We start from the raw sequence: 13,069 nt of genomic DNA, 5'->3' as shown, positions 1-13,069 counted from the left end.
AGTATTATTTTGTGTGAAAAACCCTTTAACAGACCCAGATCTTCAGAGAATACATCAGAATATTTATCAATAAGATCTTCACTTAGAGCCAGATCAATCTCCTTTACCTCCCCTTGAATTGACAACATTACAGGCTCCGGGGCATTAGTGTTGATGATTATGCCCAAGTCACGCTGGTGGCGCCAACCTAATAAGTTAGAACCATAATCACTAATGTACACTCTGCCATATACCTTTTCTCCCTTGAAATCGATAGTTAGCCATCTCATACCCAAAATCTCGATCCTTTTCCCAGCGTACCCTACAGCTTTAATATCGGGTTTGGATAACAAATTAATATTCCAAGATAATTCAAATACTTTCTTTGATATTAAGGTAAATAAACTCCCAGAATCCGCCAACACTCTCACCGGAACACCCTCAAGGAGAACTTGACAATGTGGCTTCTCTAAATTACCAGTACTTTCTAGTTTCACCCCATCAGGTTTCGAACTAGGTATCTGACCGATATCACATGTCTCTTTTATTATTTGAGCATCCACCATAGAAATAACTTCTACAGTGGAGATCAGTTCACCACCTTCGTCACACGAATCAGTCATATGTGCTCCCACCTCTTGAATTCTTTTATAATCTATTTTAGTCTTACACATTTTTGCAAGGTGTCCCCTCCTACCGCATTTTCTGCAAATGGAATTTCTTACAGCACATCTGCTACTAGACGCAATATGTCCAGGAGCACCACAACGATAGTGTTGGAGGGAGGCCCACCGGGTAGTCGGGGAGACTATTCCGGCACCTTCCTACCGCAAAGTTATAGCCGAGCGCCGCTGAGAAGCCCCCTCGGGGAGGTCTTGCTCCTATGATCGTACTAGGCCCAGTAACACCACCACACAGGACTCAAAAGCTGTTGCGAGATTAGATTCTTTATCGGCTGTAATACGTGCAATATTTACAGTGGGATCGAGGGATCCTGTCAGAGTCTCAGTGTCCGTTCAAGGTGGTAGGGTAGCGGGACAGTCTTAGTGCCAGCCAGGCACGGGAGGCTCTGCGCCAGACCTTGGATGCTGGTCTCAGAGCGTATCTTTTTGTAGATTTTGGAAAATTAATTTGTAAATGAGTTCAGAACTGATACTCAACCACACATTATTTGACTGAATTAATCAAAGATATACAACACACACGGGGTATCTTTTTCGTGAAAAAATCACCGATCTTTTTATATAAACAATCAATAAAAAGGAGTACAAATAAACAATTGAATGTGCAGTGTAACATGAAAAGAGAAAAAATTGAATGTTATACATAGATGTTGTGGATATGGATAATGTAGTCCGACTACATTATCCATATCCACGAGAGCAGCCAGGACTTCCCCAAGGTGTCCGAGGTGCGCGGCCCAGTGGTCGCTGAAGACAGCAATGTCATCGAGCAGGGGTGTGGAATTTTCAAAATAATCTACTTGTCCATGGGACAAAATGCCACTGAGATCTACATGTCCTGTAAAATCCACTTGTCCCACCTACTCCCGTCCACACATCAAACATAAGTAGAATTCATTGCTCTTTATTTTGAGGTTGACAGGCTAAGAGGGGCCCAGTTGTAGCCCTCACTCCCTCTTCCAGCTGACAGAGCGAGGGGGTGGGGGAAGGTTCAGCACACCACTGAGTTACAGATAAGAAGGTGAGGAAAAAACAGCTTCAACCTTTTGAAATGGAAATAGAGCCATTGCGCTGCCTGTTCTCGCCTGGGTCAAGTTTCGCCTTTTCTGTTGCTGTGTGCAGATATTGTGGAAATACCCGTGGGCGGTGAGGCTTGCAGAAATGCAGTCCCTAATGCAGACCCCCTGTGCGGTTCTCTCACCTTGGGGCACAATAAAGGAGGGAAAGAATGTCTTGCTTTTAAAGGGGTATCCATGCTCTGAGCGGATGGCCTGTGCCCACAGCCACTTGCACGGTTAGGTTGTGCGCACGCACTTAAAAAATGCAGGACATTCATTTTCTTCACCCGATGGATCAATGTGAATTTTAATATGGCCTGAATACGCTTGCATAAGACTTTGAGTGCTAATAAAAGAATGGCATTTTTTTGAGGTTTTATAGAGCGCGAATTCGATCTGAAGGTATTGGAGCGCTTTACATGAGCGCCAGTTACATTTACACAAGGACTGTCACATTCATTTATTTTTCTTATTAAGTAGCACTATTAAATTGGCGCCACTGCACTGTAAATCAAATGTGTTATGCAGAGGGGACATTTGGTTGTAGAGTCTGAAAATGCGCCTTCTAATCCAAGCTCTCGTCCCCGCTTTACCAACGTTGTATAATCTGGACAACCTCTTTACCTATTAATTATCCAGTGTCCTTTTACAGTTAAAGTTAGCATTTAAGCAATCCTGGCAGCTCAAGAAAGAAACTGCAGCGCTGCGGCAGCTTAAATGAAATGCGTACAACGGACTTAATTATACACACTAAAATACTAGGCACCGGCCAATTGAGCATTTTCTCTCATAAATGGGAAAGATATCGCCCATTTGTGAGGGAAATTGCCCAGTATGGCAATTCTGTGTCACACATCTGGTGTGAAAGGGGGTCCCCGGGGGTTCTAATCAGCTCTCTGCATAGCAATGGAAACGTGCGAAGTTGGCATGACTTACAGCACGGCTACAATAGCAACGGTTGGTCACATCTGTTGGTACTTCAGGTGTGGAATTAACTGAATTCTGGGGCTCCCGGAGCTAGGGCACTGACGCCAAACAGCATGGGCAACAAAGACACTCTTTCCTGACATGTTATCAACAGCACAAAACGGGAGGGGGGGGGAAGGGAAGTTGAAATGAAAGTGCTGCTAACAGCTATATATTAATATTCAAAACCCTACAAACTGAGGCAGCGTAGTGCTGGGAGGATTTGGTAAAAGGTCACAAGCCATAGTAAACACGCAGTGACTGGGCCCCAATAATAGGAACTCAGTGGGTTCATGGTCAAGCCAGGCTTGAAACCCGATAATCTTTGAAGTGCAGGCGCGCAACACCCATTGGACTCACAGGGCTTCAGCCCCCCCCCCCCCGTCGCGTGTGGCAGCCCGGGATGAGACAGCTTCCCGGGCAGTCACACAGCCGCACCCGAGCAATTCACAGGTCTTTAAAAGACCATTTGCATGTTAATGAGGCCTCGCTGTTGTTTCACCCCTTCTAGGTGCCCCTGCAGCTCCACTCTGCCTATTGCTTAAAGTTTCAGCCCCCCCGAAATTTTTTCTTAGCCCCCCCCCCCCCGAAATTTGGCTCTAGTTGCGCCTCTGTTGAAGTGCAATATCCACCAGGTGGAAGAGGGGGTTGGGGGGACAGGGGGTAGGGCTGCAGCCTCAAAGCACACAGATGGAACTTTCCTACCTGAACCGATAAGACAGGAGCAGCAGCGTGAAGAGCTGTAGGCTGGAAAGGCCGATCCGACTTCCCACCTTACCGTGGTTGATGCAAATGCCGCGTAAACCGGATCCTTTGGCGGGCTTCTCTGGAAGTGGAAACCAGTGATGTTTACAGTGGTCTCTGCTAGCGCTTCGGCCACAGCCCCTCCAAAACCCCACAGTCGGCTCTCGCTCACTCAACCCCGAAGCAATGAGGATCGGAAGCCGGTGGCAGCAGTGATCTCCGGGTGCCCATGGGACAGGAGGACTAGGTAGAGGCGGCGGCAGGGTCCTGCAACATAACGGGGGCCTTGTGTAAACAAGTGGGGGCAGAATGTCAATTTATTTGCGGATCCCCCGGTACTGCGGCACTGCTTTACTGTGCCCTCTGCTTCAGCGCCCCCACGTTTTATGCTCCGTCTCACGCTCCAATAGCAGGGATGAGAGCCCGCGCTTTCTGGAACCACAAGGTTACACACGGTCTCTCACAGCAGGCACTCCGGTTCTATTCTAATTATGGAGCGATCTGCAAGCTGAGCAAAATATAACCCTTTTGAACACTCTACGAGTGCTATGGCGGGCATTATGCTAGTGCGCCTTATTTTACCTCGCGGCGGCCACAAACTCCTACTTGCAGAGACTGAGTGACGTTTCACTCCCTCAGCCAATCACTGTCTAGAGCCCAGTTATGGGCTGCCAGCCAATCAGAAGCCTCCAAAGGCTCCCGGCACGCTTCTCTGATTGGCTGTGAGCCCCATAGTGCTCACAGCCTGTTTCATTTACGTGATTTAATGTCTACTTGTCCGTCGGACGAAATAGACATTAAATCTTCTTGCCCACCGATAAAAACAACTTGGTTCGGGCGATATGATTCCCCCACCCCTGATCGAGGTAGGCCGCGCTGAAGGCATCGAGACCGGCCAGGACCTTATTTACCAGCCTCTGAAAGGTCGCTGGGGCGTTCTTCATGCCGAAGGGCATCACCCGGAAGTGGTAGTGGCCGTTGGGGGTAGAGAAAGCCGATCGTTCTTGTGCGCCGGGAGTGAGCTTGATCTGCCAGTACCCAGCGGTGAGATCAAAGGTGCTTAGGTAGCGGGCGGCCCCTAAGCGATCAATCAGCTCATCGGCTCGTGGCAAAGGGTGGGCATCGGTCTTGGTAACTGCGTTCAGGCCCCGGTAGTCGACACAGAATCTGAGTTCGGGGGCTGTGCCGGGGGCGGCGGCCTTCAGCACCAAGACCACCGGGCTGGCCCACGGGCTGTCGGAAGGCTCGATGATTCCGAGGGCGAGCATCTTGGCGACCTCTGTCTTTATGCAGGCCCGGACTCGGTCAGGCACTCTATAAGCGCGGTGTCGTACAGGGGGGCTATCCCCGGTGTCCACGTCGTGGACGCACCAGGGGGTTACCCCGGGCGTGAGAGAGAAGAGGGCCGCGAAGGGTTGCAGTAGCTTCTGGCAATCATGGCGCTGTTCTGGTGTCAGGGAGGCAGAGAGGTGGACGCCCTCCAAGGAGCCGTCTTGGCTCGAGGACCCCAGGAGGTCGGGTAGGGGCTCGGAGTCACTCTCACCCCCATCGTCGGTAGCCAGTAGTAAGCTTAGTTCAGTTCGGGCAAAATGGGGCTTGAGCCGGTTGACGTGCAGGACCCTGAGGGGGTTCCTCGGAGACTCCATGTCGACCAGGTACGTGACGGGGCTCTTTCTTTCGACTATCTTGAAGGGCCCGGTCCACTTGTCCTGCAGGGCGCAAGGGTCCACGGGTGACATGATCCAGACTTGCTGGCCCGGCTCAAACGACGGCTGAGGCATTCTCGTCATACCAGCGTTTCATATCTTCTTGGCTGGCTTCAAGGTTGGCTTCTGCCAGGGCACGGAACTTTCGAGTCTGGTTCCGCAGGGTCAAGAGGTACCGGTAGACGTCGGGCGGGGCACTTTGGACGTTCGCCTCCCAACCCTCCTTGACCAGGCTGAGGGGCCCTCGGACGGGGTGCCCATACAACAGTTCGAAGGGGCTGAAGCCCAGGGACTTCTGGGGTACCTCCTGGTAGGCGAACAGGAGGCAGGGCAACAGGACATACCATCTCCTCCTGAGGGGCTCTTCCAGGCCCTTGATCATCCCCTTCAGGGTTCGATTGAACCGTTCGACCAATCCGTTCCCCTGGGGGTGGTAAGGGGTGGTGAATTTATAGGTGACCCCACATTGTTGCCAGAGAGATCTCATGTACTTCGAGATAAAGTTCGTCCCCCTGTCGCTCACCACTACTCGGGGGAACCCCACCCGGGAGAAGATGCCCATCAGGGCCCGGCCCACCACTGGAGCGGTCACAGTTCGGAGGGGGACAGCTTCGGGGTACCGGGTGGCGTGGTCGACCAGTACCAGGATGAAGCAGTGGCCCAGGGCGGTTCGGGGGTCGAGGGGCCCCACGATGTCTATCCCCACTCGTTCGAACGGGATGTGGACGGCTGGAAATGGTTGCAGGGGGGCTTTCACTCGTCCCCCAGTCTTCCCGCTAGCTTGGCAGGTCGGGCAGGACCGGCAGTGCTGGTCCACGTCTCGTCTCATTCGGGGCCAATAGAAATGGGTTACGAGGCGGCTGTAAGTCTTGTCCCGCCCGAGATGTCCGGCGAGGGGCACGTCATGTGCCAGGTTCAAGAGGAATTCTCGAAATCGGAGGGGGACCACCAGCACCCGGCTGGCCCCTAGTTCGGCGACTTTCTGCTCGCTATACAATAAGTCATTGTCCCAATAGACCCAGTGGGTTCCCGAGGGGTCCCCCGCAGCCTGGGCGGCCGCCTGCTGTCGGGCCCCCTCGAGGGACGGGCGCCCTTCTGTTCTTGCTGGAATTGTTCACGGGTGGGGCCCCCGTCGTGGCGCCACTGGGCCAGCTCGGGGATCTCGCTGAGGGGAGCGTCCTCATTGGAAGAAAGTTCGAATGGCCCGGCCTCCTCGTCAGGTTCCTCCGGGCTGGAGGAGGTGGATGGTTCAGGGCCCGCCGGTTCTTTGGGGGCCGGGGCCGCAGCTGGCTGGACGGTCATGGACCGGGTGGTGGCGCAGGCCCACTCGGGTAGTCCTAGCATCCCCAGATGCTCTTGGCGTTCCACCTCGGCCCAGGGGGAGCTTTCTAGGTTGTTCCCCAGGAGGCAGTCCACCGGGGCGTCGTCGCGGACAGTCACTTTTAGGGTGCCGGACACTCCTCCCCACTCGAAGGGGATTCGGGCCATCCGGCACATGCTCTCGGTGTTGTCGGCGGTCCTGACAGGGCAGAGGACATGTGGCAGGATCTGTTCGGGGGTCACCAGATGGCATCGGACAGCTGTCACACTGGCCCCAGTGTCCCGGAGGGCCTCGGCCCGTCGCCCATTGATGGTGACCCACTGTTGGTACTTCTGGGTGTTGCTTGGGATGGTGGCGCGGGGCACCATTTCTCGGGAGCCTAGGCATACAAGCGACATGGCGGCTGGTTCCCACTCGGGGGACCCGTCGTTGTGGTTCTCCTCCTCGTCCTCTTCCTCCCCCAGGGCTGCGGCGGCAATTTGTCGGGGAGGTGGCCCCGTGGTCCCGTTCCGTCGGTTCACGGGGCAAGCCGGATCACTTGCATAGTGGCCGGTCTGTTGACATCCGAAGCAGGTTACTGTTGGTCGTGGTCCAGACCGGACGATCGGGGTCCCTCTTCGGCCCTGGGTCGGGGAAGCGGAGTTGGTTGCTTGCCCTCGGGGCGGACTTCTGGGCGGTCCAACTGGGAATTCTCGACTGCGGTGGGATCCCCCTCCTCCGCCGCGCTGGCGGGGAGGTCCCGTGGTGCTCCGTTGGTAGTCCCCCACGGGGTTCCGGGGGACCCGGGTGTTGACCCATCGGTCCGCTTCGGCGGCGAGCTTCCGGGGCTCGGTCAGTTTACTGTCCAGGAGGTGTTGCCTTAGTTCCACAAAGCAGTTGTTGGCGAGGTGCTCCCAGACAATGAGGTCGAACAGTTCGTTATATGAGGTGACCTTGCTCCCCTTGATCCATCCTTCCAACGCTCGACTGAAGAAGTCCACGTATTCGACCCACGTGGTACCGGGGATCTTCTTGCAGTCCCGGAAGCGTTGCCGGTACATCTCGGCCGACAGTCCGTAGCGTGTGAGTAGGGCTTCCTTCATGTGGTCGTACGAGGTCATCACTGCGTCGGGGAGTTGCAGCAGGGTATCCCGTCCCTCGCTGAGGAACCTCCCCCATAGGCCGGCGCCCCAATCCTTCCGGGGTACCCGATGGGAGGTCAAGGCGACTTCGTACGCTCGGAACCATTGCTGGATGTCGTCATTTTTATAGTACTCCTTGACGACATCCTTGGGGATGTGAACCTTTGGCTCGGTCGGGGGCAGAGCGTCCCGGGCTCCGGGGTTGCTGGTCTCCCCAGTTTTAGCTTTTAGTTCAAGTTCTTTAAGGCTCCTCTCGTGCTCGAGGGTTAGCCGTCTCTCCTCCAGCTCCCGATGTCTTTTCTTCTCCTCGATTTCTTCTTGTAGTCGTAGTTGTTCCAGGGCTATCTTTTTCTCCGCCAGTAGGAGCTCACCGTCCAGCCGGAGCCGGGCAAGGTCCATTTCGTGTGTCCGGGCCCTTTCCCGTTCTCGTATCTCTTCGGGGGAAAGGCTGGTGTCTGGGATGGCTCGCCCCTCGTTTGTCGGGGTCGTGGTCGGCAGGTTTCCGTCCCGGGCCAAGGTCCCTTCGGCTCGGGGTGGAGGGGTCTCGGTTTCTGCCCAGGCTTTCAGGGCTTTCTGCATTTCCTCCTTGGTGCCCAATCCTGTGGTTGGGATCCCTTTGTCTTTGCAGAATTGTTTGAGTTCCTTGTGGGTGTATTCCTCCAGTTTCTCCAACTGGAAGGTTGCGGCCACGGTTGCTTCTTGGCCATCCATGGTTCCCTTTTTCTCTTCTCGTCTGATTAGGTAGTGGTTGCGTTACTTGCTTGTACGATTGCGTTTGCTCGGATCCCGTCGCTGGCCACCAAATGTTGGAGGGAGGCCCACCGGGTAGTCGGGGAGACTATTCCGGCACCTTCCTACCGCAAAGTTATAGCAGAGCGCCGCTGAGAAGCCCCCTCGGGGAGGTCTTGCTCCTATGATCGCACTAGGCCCAGTAACACCACCACACAGGACTCAATAGCTGTTGCGAGATTAGATTCTTTATCGGCAGTAATACGTGCAATATTTACAGTGGGATCGAGGGATCCTGTCAGAGTCTCAGTGTCCGTTCAAGGTGGTAGGGTAGCGGGACAGTCTTAGTGCCAGCCAGGCACGGGAGGCTCTGCGCCAGACCTTGGATGCTGGTCTCAGAGCGGCTCGGACATGGAGAGCCGCGACGTCCTCTGCAGGGCTCGGATGGTGGTTCCGCTTAGGTCGAGCCGCGACGAGGTCAGCTGGGCTCTGGTGGTAAGGTTCAACAAGGTCGGGCCGCGACGGCGTCAGCAGGGCCCCAAAGGTTCGTGAAGGTCTTTAAGCACGGTGGAGCCGCGACGTCGTCAGCAGGGCTCAGGTGGTGGTTCAGGGTGAGTCTTCTTCCGTAGGGTCAGCCGCGATCCGATCAGCATGGCTCTTGACTCCAGGATACAACTACTGCCCTGTTGTCGGGCCGCCCCAGATATAGGACGGGAGCCCTTTGATGTCCGGACCCGGGCGCCCGGAGGGGGCGGAGAGGCCGGGTAGGGAGCAGCCAGACGCCCAGCAGGAGAAGCGCCAGGCCCCAGAGAGCTGTGGAGTGATCACACCTAGGTGTGGAGAGACGGTAGGGGGTCCCATCGATACTGCCCTCCGCCGAGAGTGGGAAGGGCTCACTTGGTATCCCCCGAGCCAGGGGTTGGCGTCTCGATGTCTGGCCTCGCTGGGACCGAGGCCGGGTAGAGCAGGGTCATACAGGTGGTCACGTGGAGTGACGTGCAATCCAAGATGGAGGAGCCCCGATGTGCATGGGACCTCGTGCGGCTGGGCGCGGCGAAACAGGACCACGCCACGAGGCCGGCTCCCACAGATAGCATTTTATTTCTCTCCACTCTTGGCTAGATTGTTTAACCTGCCCATCTTGTTTCATTTTGGACTCTAATCCTATTTTTTGGGTGTTTTTTTCCTTATTTCGTACTACCCCTACTTCTGCGACCAAACTTTCCTTAATTTCTGCACTAGAACCATCAATTTCTTTAAGCCATACTGCAGTATGTTCCATCCCTTTAGCAATTTTAATAGTTTCGTCTAAGTTTGGATCTTTCATCAATAATCTTTCCTTAATTCTTTTGTTATTAGTGCATCTGACTATCTGATCTCTAATTAGAGAATCAGTCAACTGTTCAAACCTACACGTCAAGGATAAACCTCTTAGACTAGCTACATATGATGCTATATCCTCATCTTGTTTTTGCACCCTAGAAAAGAATTTATGGCGTTCTAACACTAGATTCGTTTTAGGGGTGAATTGAATCTCGAGCATTTGCATAGACATATCATAGAGATTGTTTGGTTGTCCATCGCCAATGCCCAATGATACTTCAGGCAAGTCTTCGTATATGCGTCTGCCTTCTATTCCCAGATGATGTAGGAGTATTGCTTGACGTCTGAGAGGTCCGTAGCGATCACCACCTATTGCTAAAAGATAAGTCACAAAGAGTTTTTTCCACTGCTTCCAAGGTACAGGTGGTTCACCAGGAGATGATAAGAAAGGTGGAGGTGAGGCCATTGTTTGATCACCCATGATCTATATTCTTTGGCTAATCTTTTCTCCGCAAAGTTTTTTTTTTTTTTTAAATTTTCCTCTTGAAAACGTGTCTTCTTGAGTTGATCCCTTGGTCGCTTCTTCTGATTTGCTTCAGTATTGGAATTGTTAATGACAGGTATGTGCCTTATTTATTTATTTATGAAAGCAGTACCTTGTGGCAGTAGCTTAACAATTCATCACTGAGGAGGCAGCAATTTTCACATGTGCTCAATGGCAGCAGAATTACTTAAAATAAACTCTTCTTTCAGGCATATATACGTGTTGGAGACCACATTATTTCATTAATTTACAGAGACGCGTCTTTGTTTGCAGTTCACTGCACAGACTACAGCTACGCGCTTTGTACGCGCTTTGTATTTATGCCGATTTCGCTTGGAAATAGTTTCGTGCTAACAAGCACTCTCTATTCAGCTACACGCGCTCTGTACTATGACGAATTCAGCTGATAATTATCTTGCGCTGGCATCCATTCAGGAACACGCGCTGTTCGCACGCGCGTGTTTGATCAGAGAATTCCAGACGGTGGCAGTCACGCGCTAGATAATTCACTTGGGAATTATCTCGCGCTGGCATCCATTGAGGAACACGCGCTGTTCAGAATTCTAGATGGTGGCAGTCACGCGCTAACAGTTCGCATGCGCCGGCATTAGCTCAAGACCACGCGCTCATCCGTTTAAATTCATACGAAAATAGTCATTAAGAGCTTATTTAAAATGTCAATTGAAATCAGCATAAATCTTCACGTGCCTCCGCTTGCCTCCGCTTCCCTCCGCTGCTTTAGTTCGTCTTTTCCTTTTCTTTGTTCGCTTCGTTACAATTGTTTTCCACCATTGTTTTCCAGGGTGAGGATGCAGATACTGTTCCCTGCACAGTCAAGTCTTGAGTATCTTCTTTTGTTGTTCTTCAACTCGTCGCCAATGTAAAGATGGTCAATACTCTTATAAATTGAATTCAAATCCAAATTTAATGTTCCAGGTTGAATTCAAACAGCATCCCCAGCTGACACAGTCCACCTTCTGTCTTCTCAACATTCCAGATCCCACATATGTCACTGATGACCAATATACATTCCAAAACCTCATTAAATCCTTACAGCTGGATTCCAACCTCCTTGCTCTCTTCTCCCAAGACAAGACTATGTTTGTCAAAGTGAAATGAGTCTTACCTTTAAAAATGGTAATCCTTTGTGTGTAACCTTAAAATAATTTCAGTTTAGGTATGATATCCCAGATAATAGATACATGTAACCCTCCTCTTAGAGGCCGATGTGCCAGCAACACATTTTTCATTATCCGGCACGCTTCCATATACACTCATTTTTGTGACTACTAAACCTTGCAAGCAGAAATTGCAATCTGATTGCAGTAGTTCCACCTATCTTGCATTCAGAAGACCTTTTATTGGGGTATTAAACAATCAAAGAGGGTTCCATTTAGTTACCTATAAAGCTTAGCTCGTAAGAACATGGTTTCTCATGGTTCTAAACAAGGTATCTATAGAACGTATTTTGGGCAACACTTGCACGTTCAGCGTGTTATGGCAAGATATTTTTGTTGTATTTCAGAATATTTTACTTCTGTTCCTAGAGTTTGTGGCGGCAAGTGGAGTTTTTTTGGTTTTGAACAAATCTAGCATACTTGAATTTTGTGAAGGGTGAACACTGTGGACCGTGGGGTATTAAGTGCACATTATATTTGAGCAGTTTGATTGGAGCAACATTTAAAATATATTTGAAAATGGGATTGCATATAAAAGCTACACGTTGGTCTGCAATGTTTTCATATAACAATCTTTTTTACTTCCTAAATTCAACTTCGCTCCCATTGTGCTATGCCCTACTTTGTTTTCTGTTGGCAGGAAGCTGCATTAGAGGATCTACAACAGTTGGCCAGCAAACTTCCTTGGGAAAGAGCTTTGGAAGTCTGGAGGCTCAACAACAGTGTAAAGAAAAAGAAAACCAGGCGTAAGAAGCCCAACCAAGGTAATGACTGTGCCAAGGGCAAGCAGGAACCTGGAAAAGATGAATCATCAGATGTGAAAACTGCTGAACAAGGTGACACTACACTTAATATACCTGTTGATGATGTGCCTGTTGGAAGCAAACTTCAGGAAGAGACATTGCACTTGAATGAAGGGCCAGAGATTATAGGTGAAGAAGAGGAAACCAAAGAGAATGAAGGAGGTGACACCAATTCCCAAGTGCTCAAATTTCGTGTCACCTGCAACCGAGTAGGGGAGAAACACAGCTTCTCATCCAACGAGGCAGCTAGGGACTTTGGTGGGGCAGTACAAGAACACTTTCAGTGGAAGGCAGACATGACCAAGTTTGATGTGGAGGTAAGAAACGTTAGTGTGATGTGTACATCATGATTAGGCACCTATATTGCTAACAAACTCCTGATGGAAGTGGTTCCTCCAAATGTTTATTTAAAAAAATATATATTTCTTTTCATTATACGTGAGAAACTGGTGTAATGAAATACCAACTACTCCACTCTGACAAAAGTATTATACTAAATAAGATCCCAAAAAAGGAACAAAAAGCCATTAAGGAACAAAAGAGCCCTCTCGCTTAACAAACACAGTTTAAGCAATGCCTGAGGTAACCTTTTCCTACACAAAAGATACAACCTAAAAGCAAAGAAATTGTCACCAGCCTCAAACGGTTCATTCCAGACTCAGATCACAGATGAAAACACTTCACTCACCATCACAGTTAAGTAGTATACTTCATTGCAAGATAAAGACAGAGTTCGCATAGGCTCAAAAATGGACCCCAAATCTCATTGAATACCTGGTATTTGATCTTGAACCTTGTAAATCCTGCGTTTATATGTAGCTAACTGGTAAAGTTCGGCTAGCCATTCTTGATGTGAGGGTACCTGTGCTGTACACCAGTGCCACTATATGCAGATCTTACACACCATCTACGCC

General features: G+C 50.9%; 1 protein-coding gene across 1 annotated transcript in view; it reads left to right on the top strand.

The window, feature by feature from the left end:
* Positions 1 to 13,069, top strand: part of THUMPD3 (THUMP domain 3 tRNA guanosine methyltransferase) — a 97,979-nt gene that overhangs the window by 30,853 nt on the left and 54,057 nt on the right. Inside the window, exon 4 of the mRNA XM_085624481.1 lies at positions 11,993 to 12,472. Within this exon, the coding sequence (XP_085480607.1) occupies positions 11,993 to 12,472 (480 nt within the window). The remainder of the gene's footprint in view (positions 1 to 11,992; positions 12,473 to 13,069) is intronic.

This window comes from Triturus cristatus, chromosome 9 (assembly GCF_964204655.1).
Source record: "Triturus cristatus chromosome 9, aTriCri1.1, whole genome shotgun sequence".
NCBI lineage: Eukaryota > Metazoa > Chordata > Amphibia > Caudata > Salamandridae > Triturus > Triturus cristatus.
The sequence above is the reverse complement of the archived record's forward strand: the minus strand, read 5'-3'. Positions and strand labels throughout refer to the sequence as shown.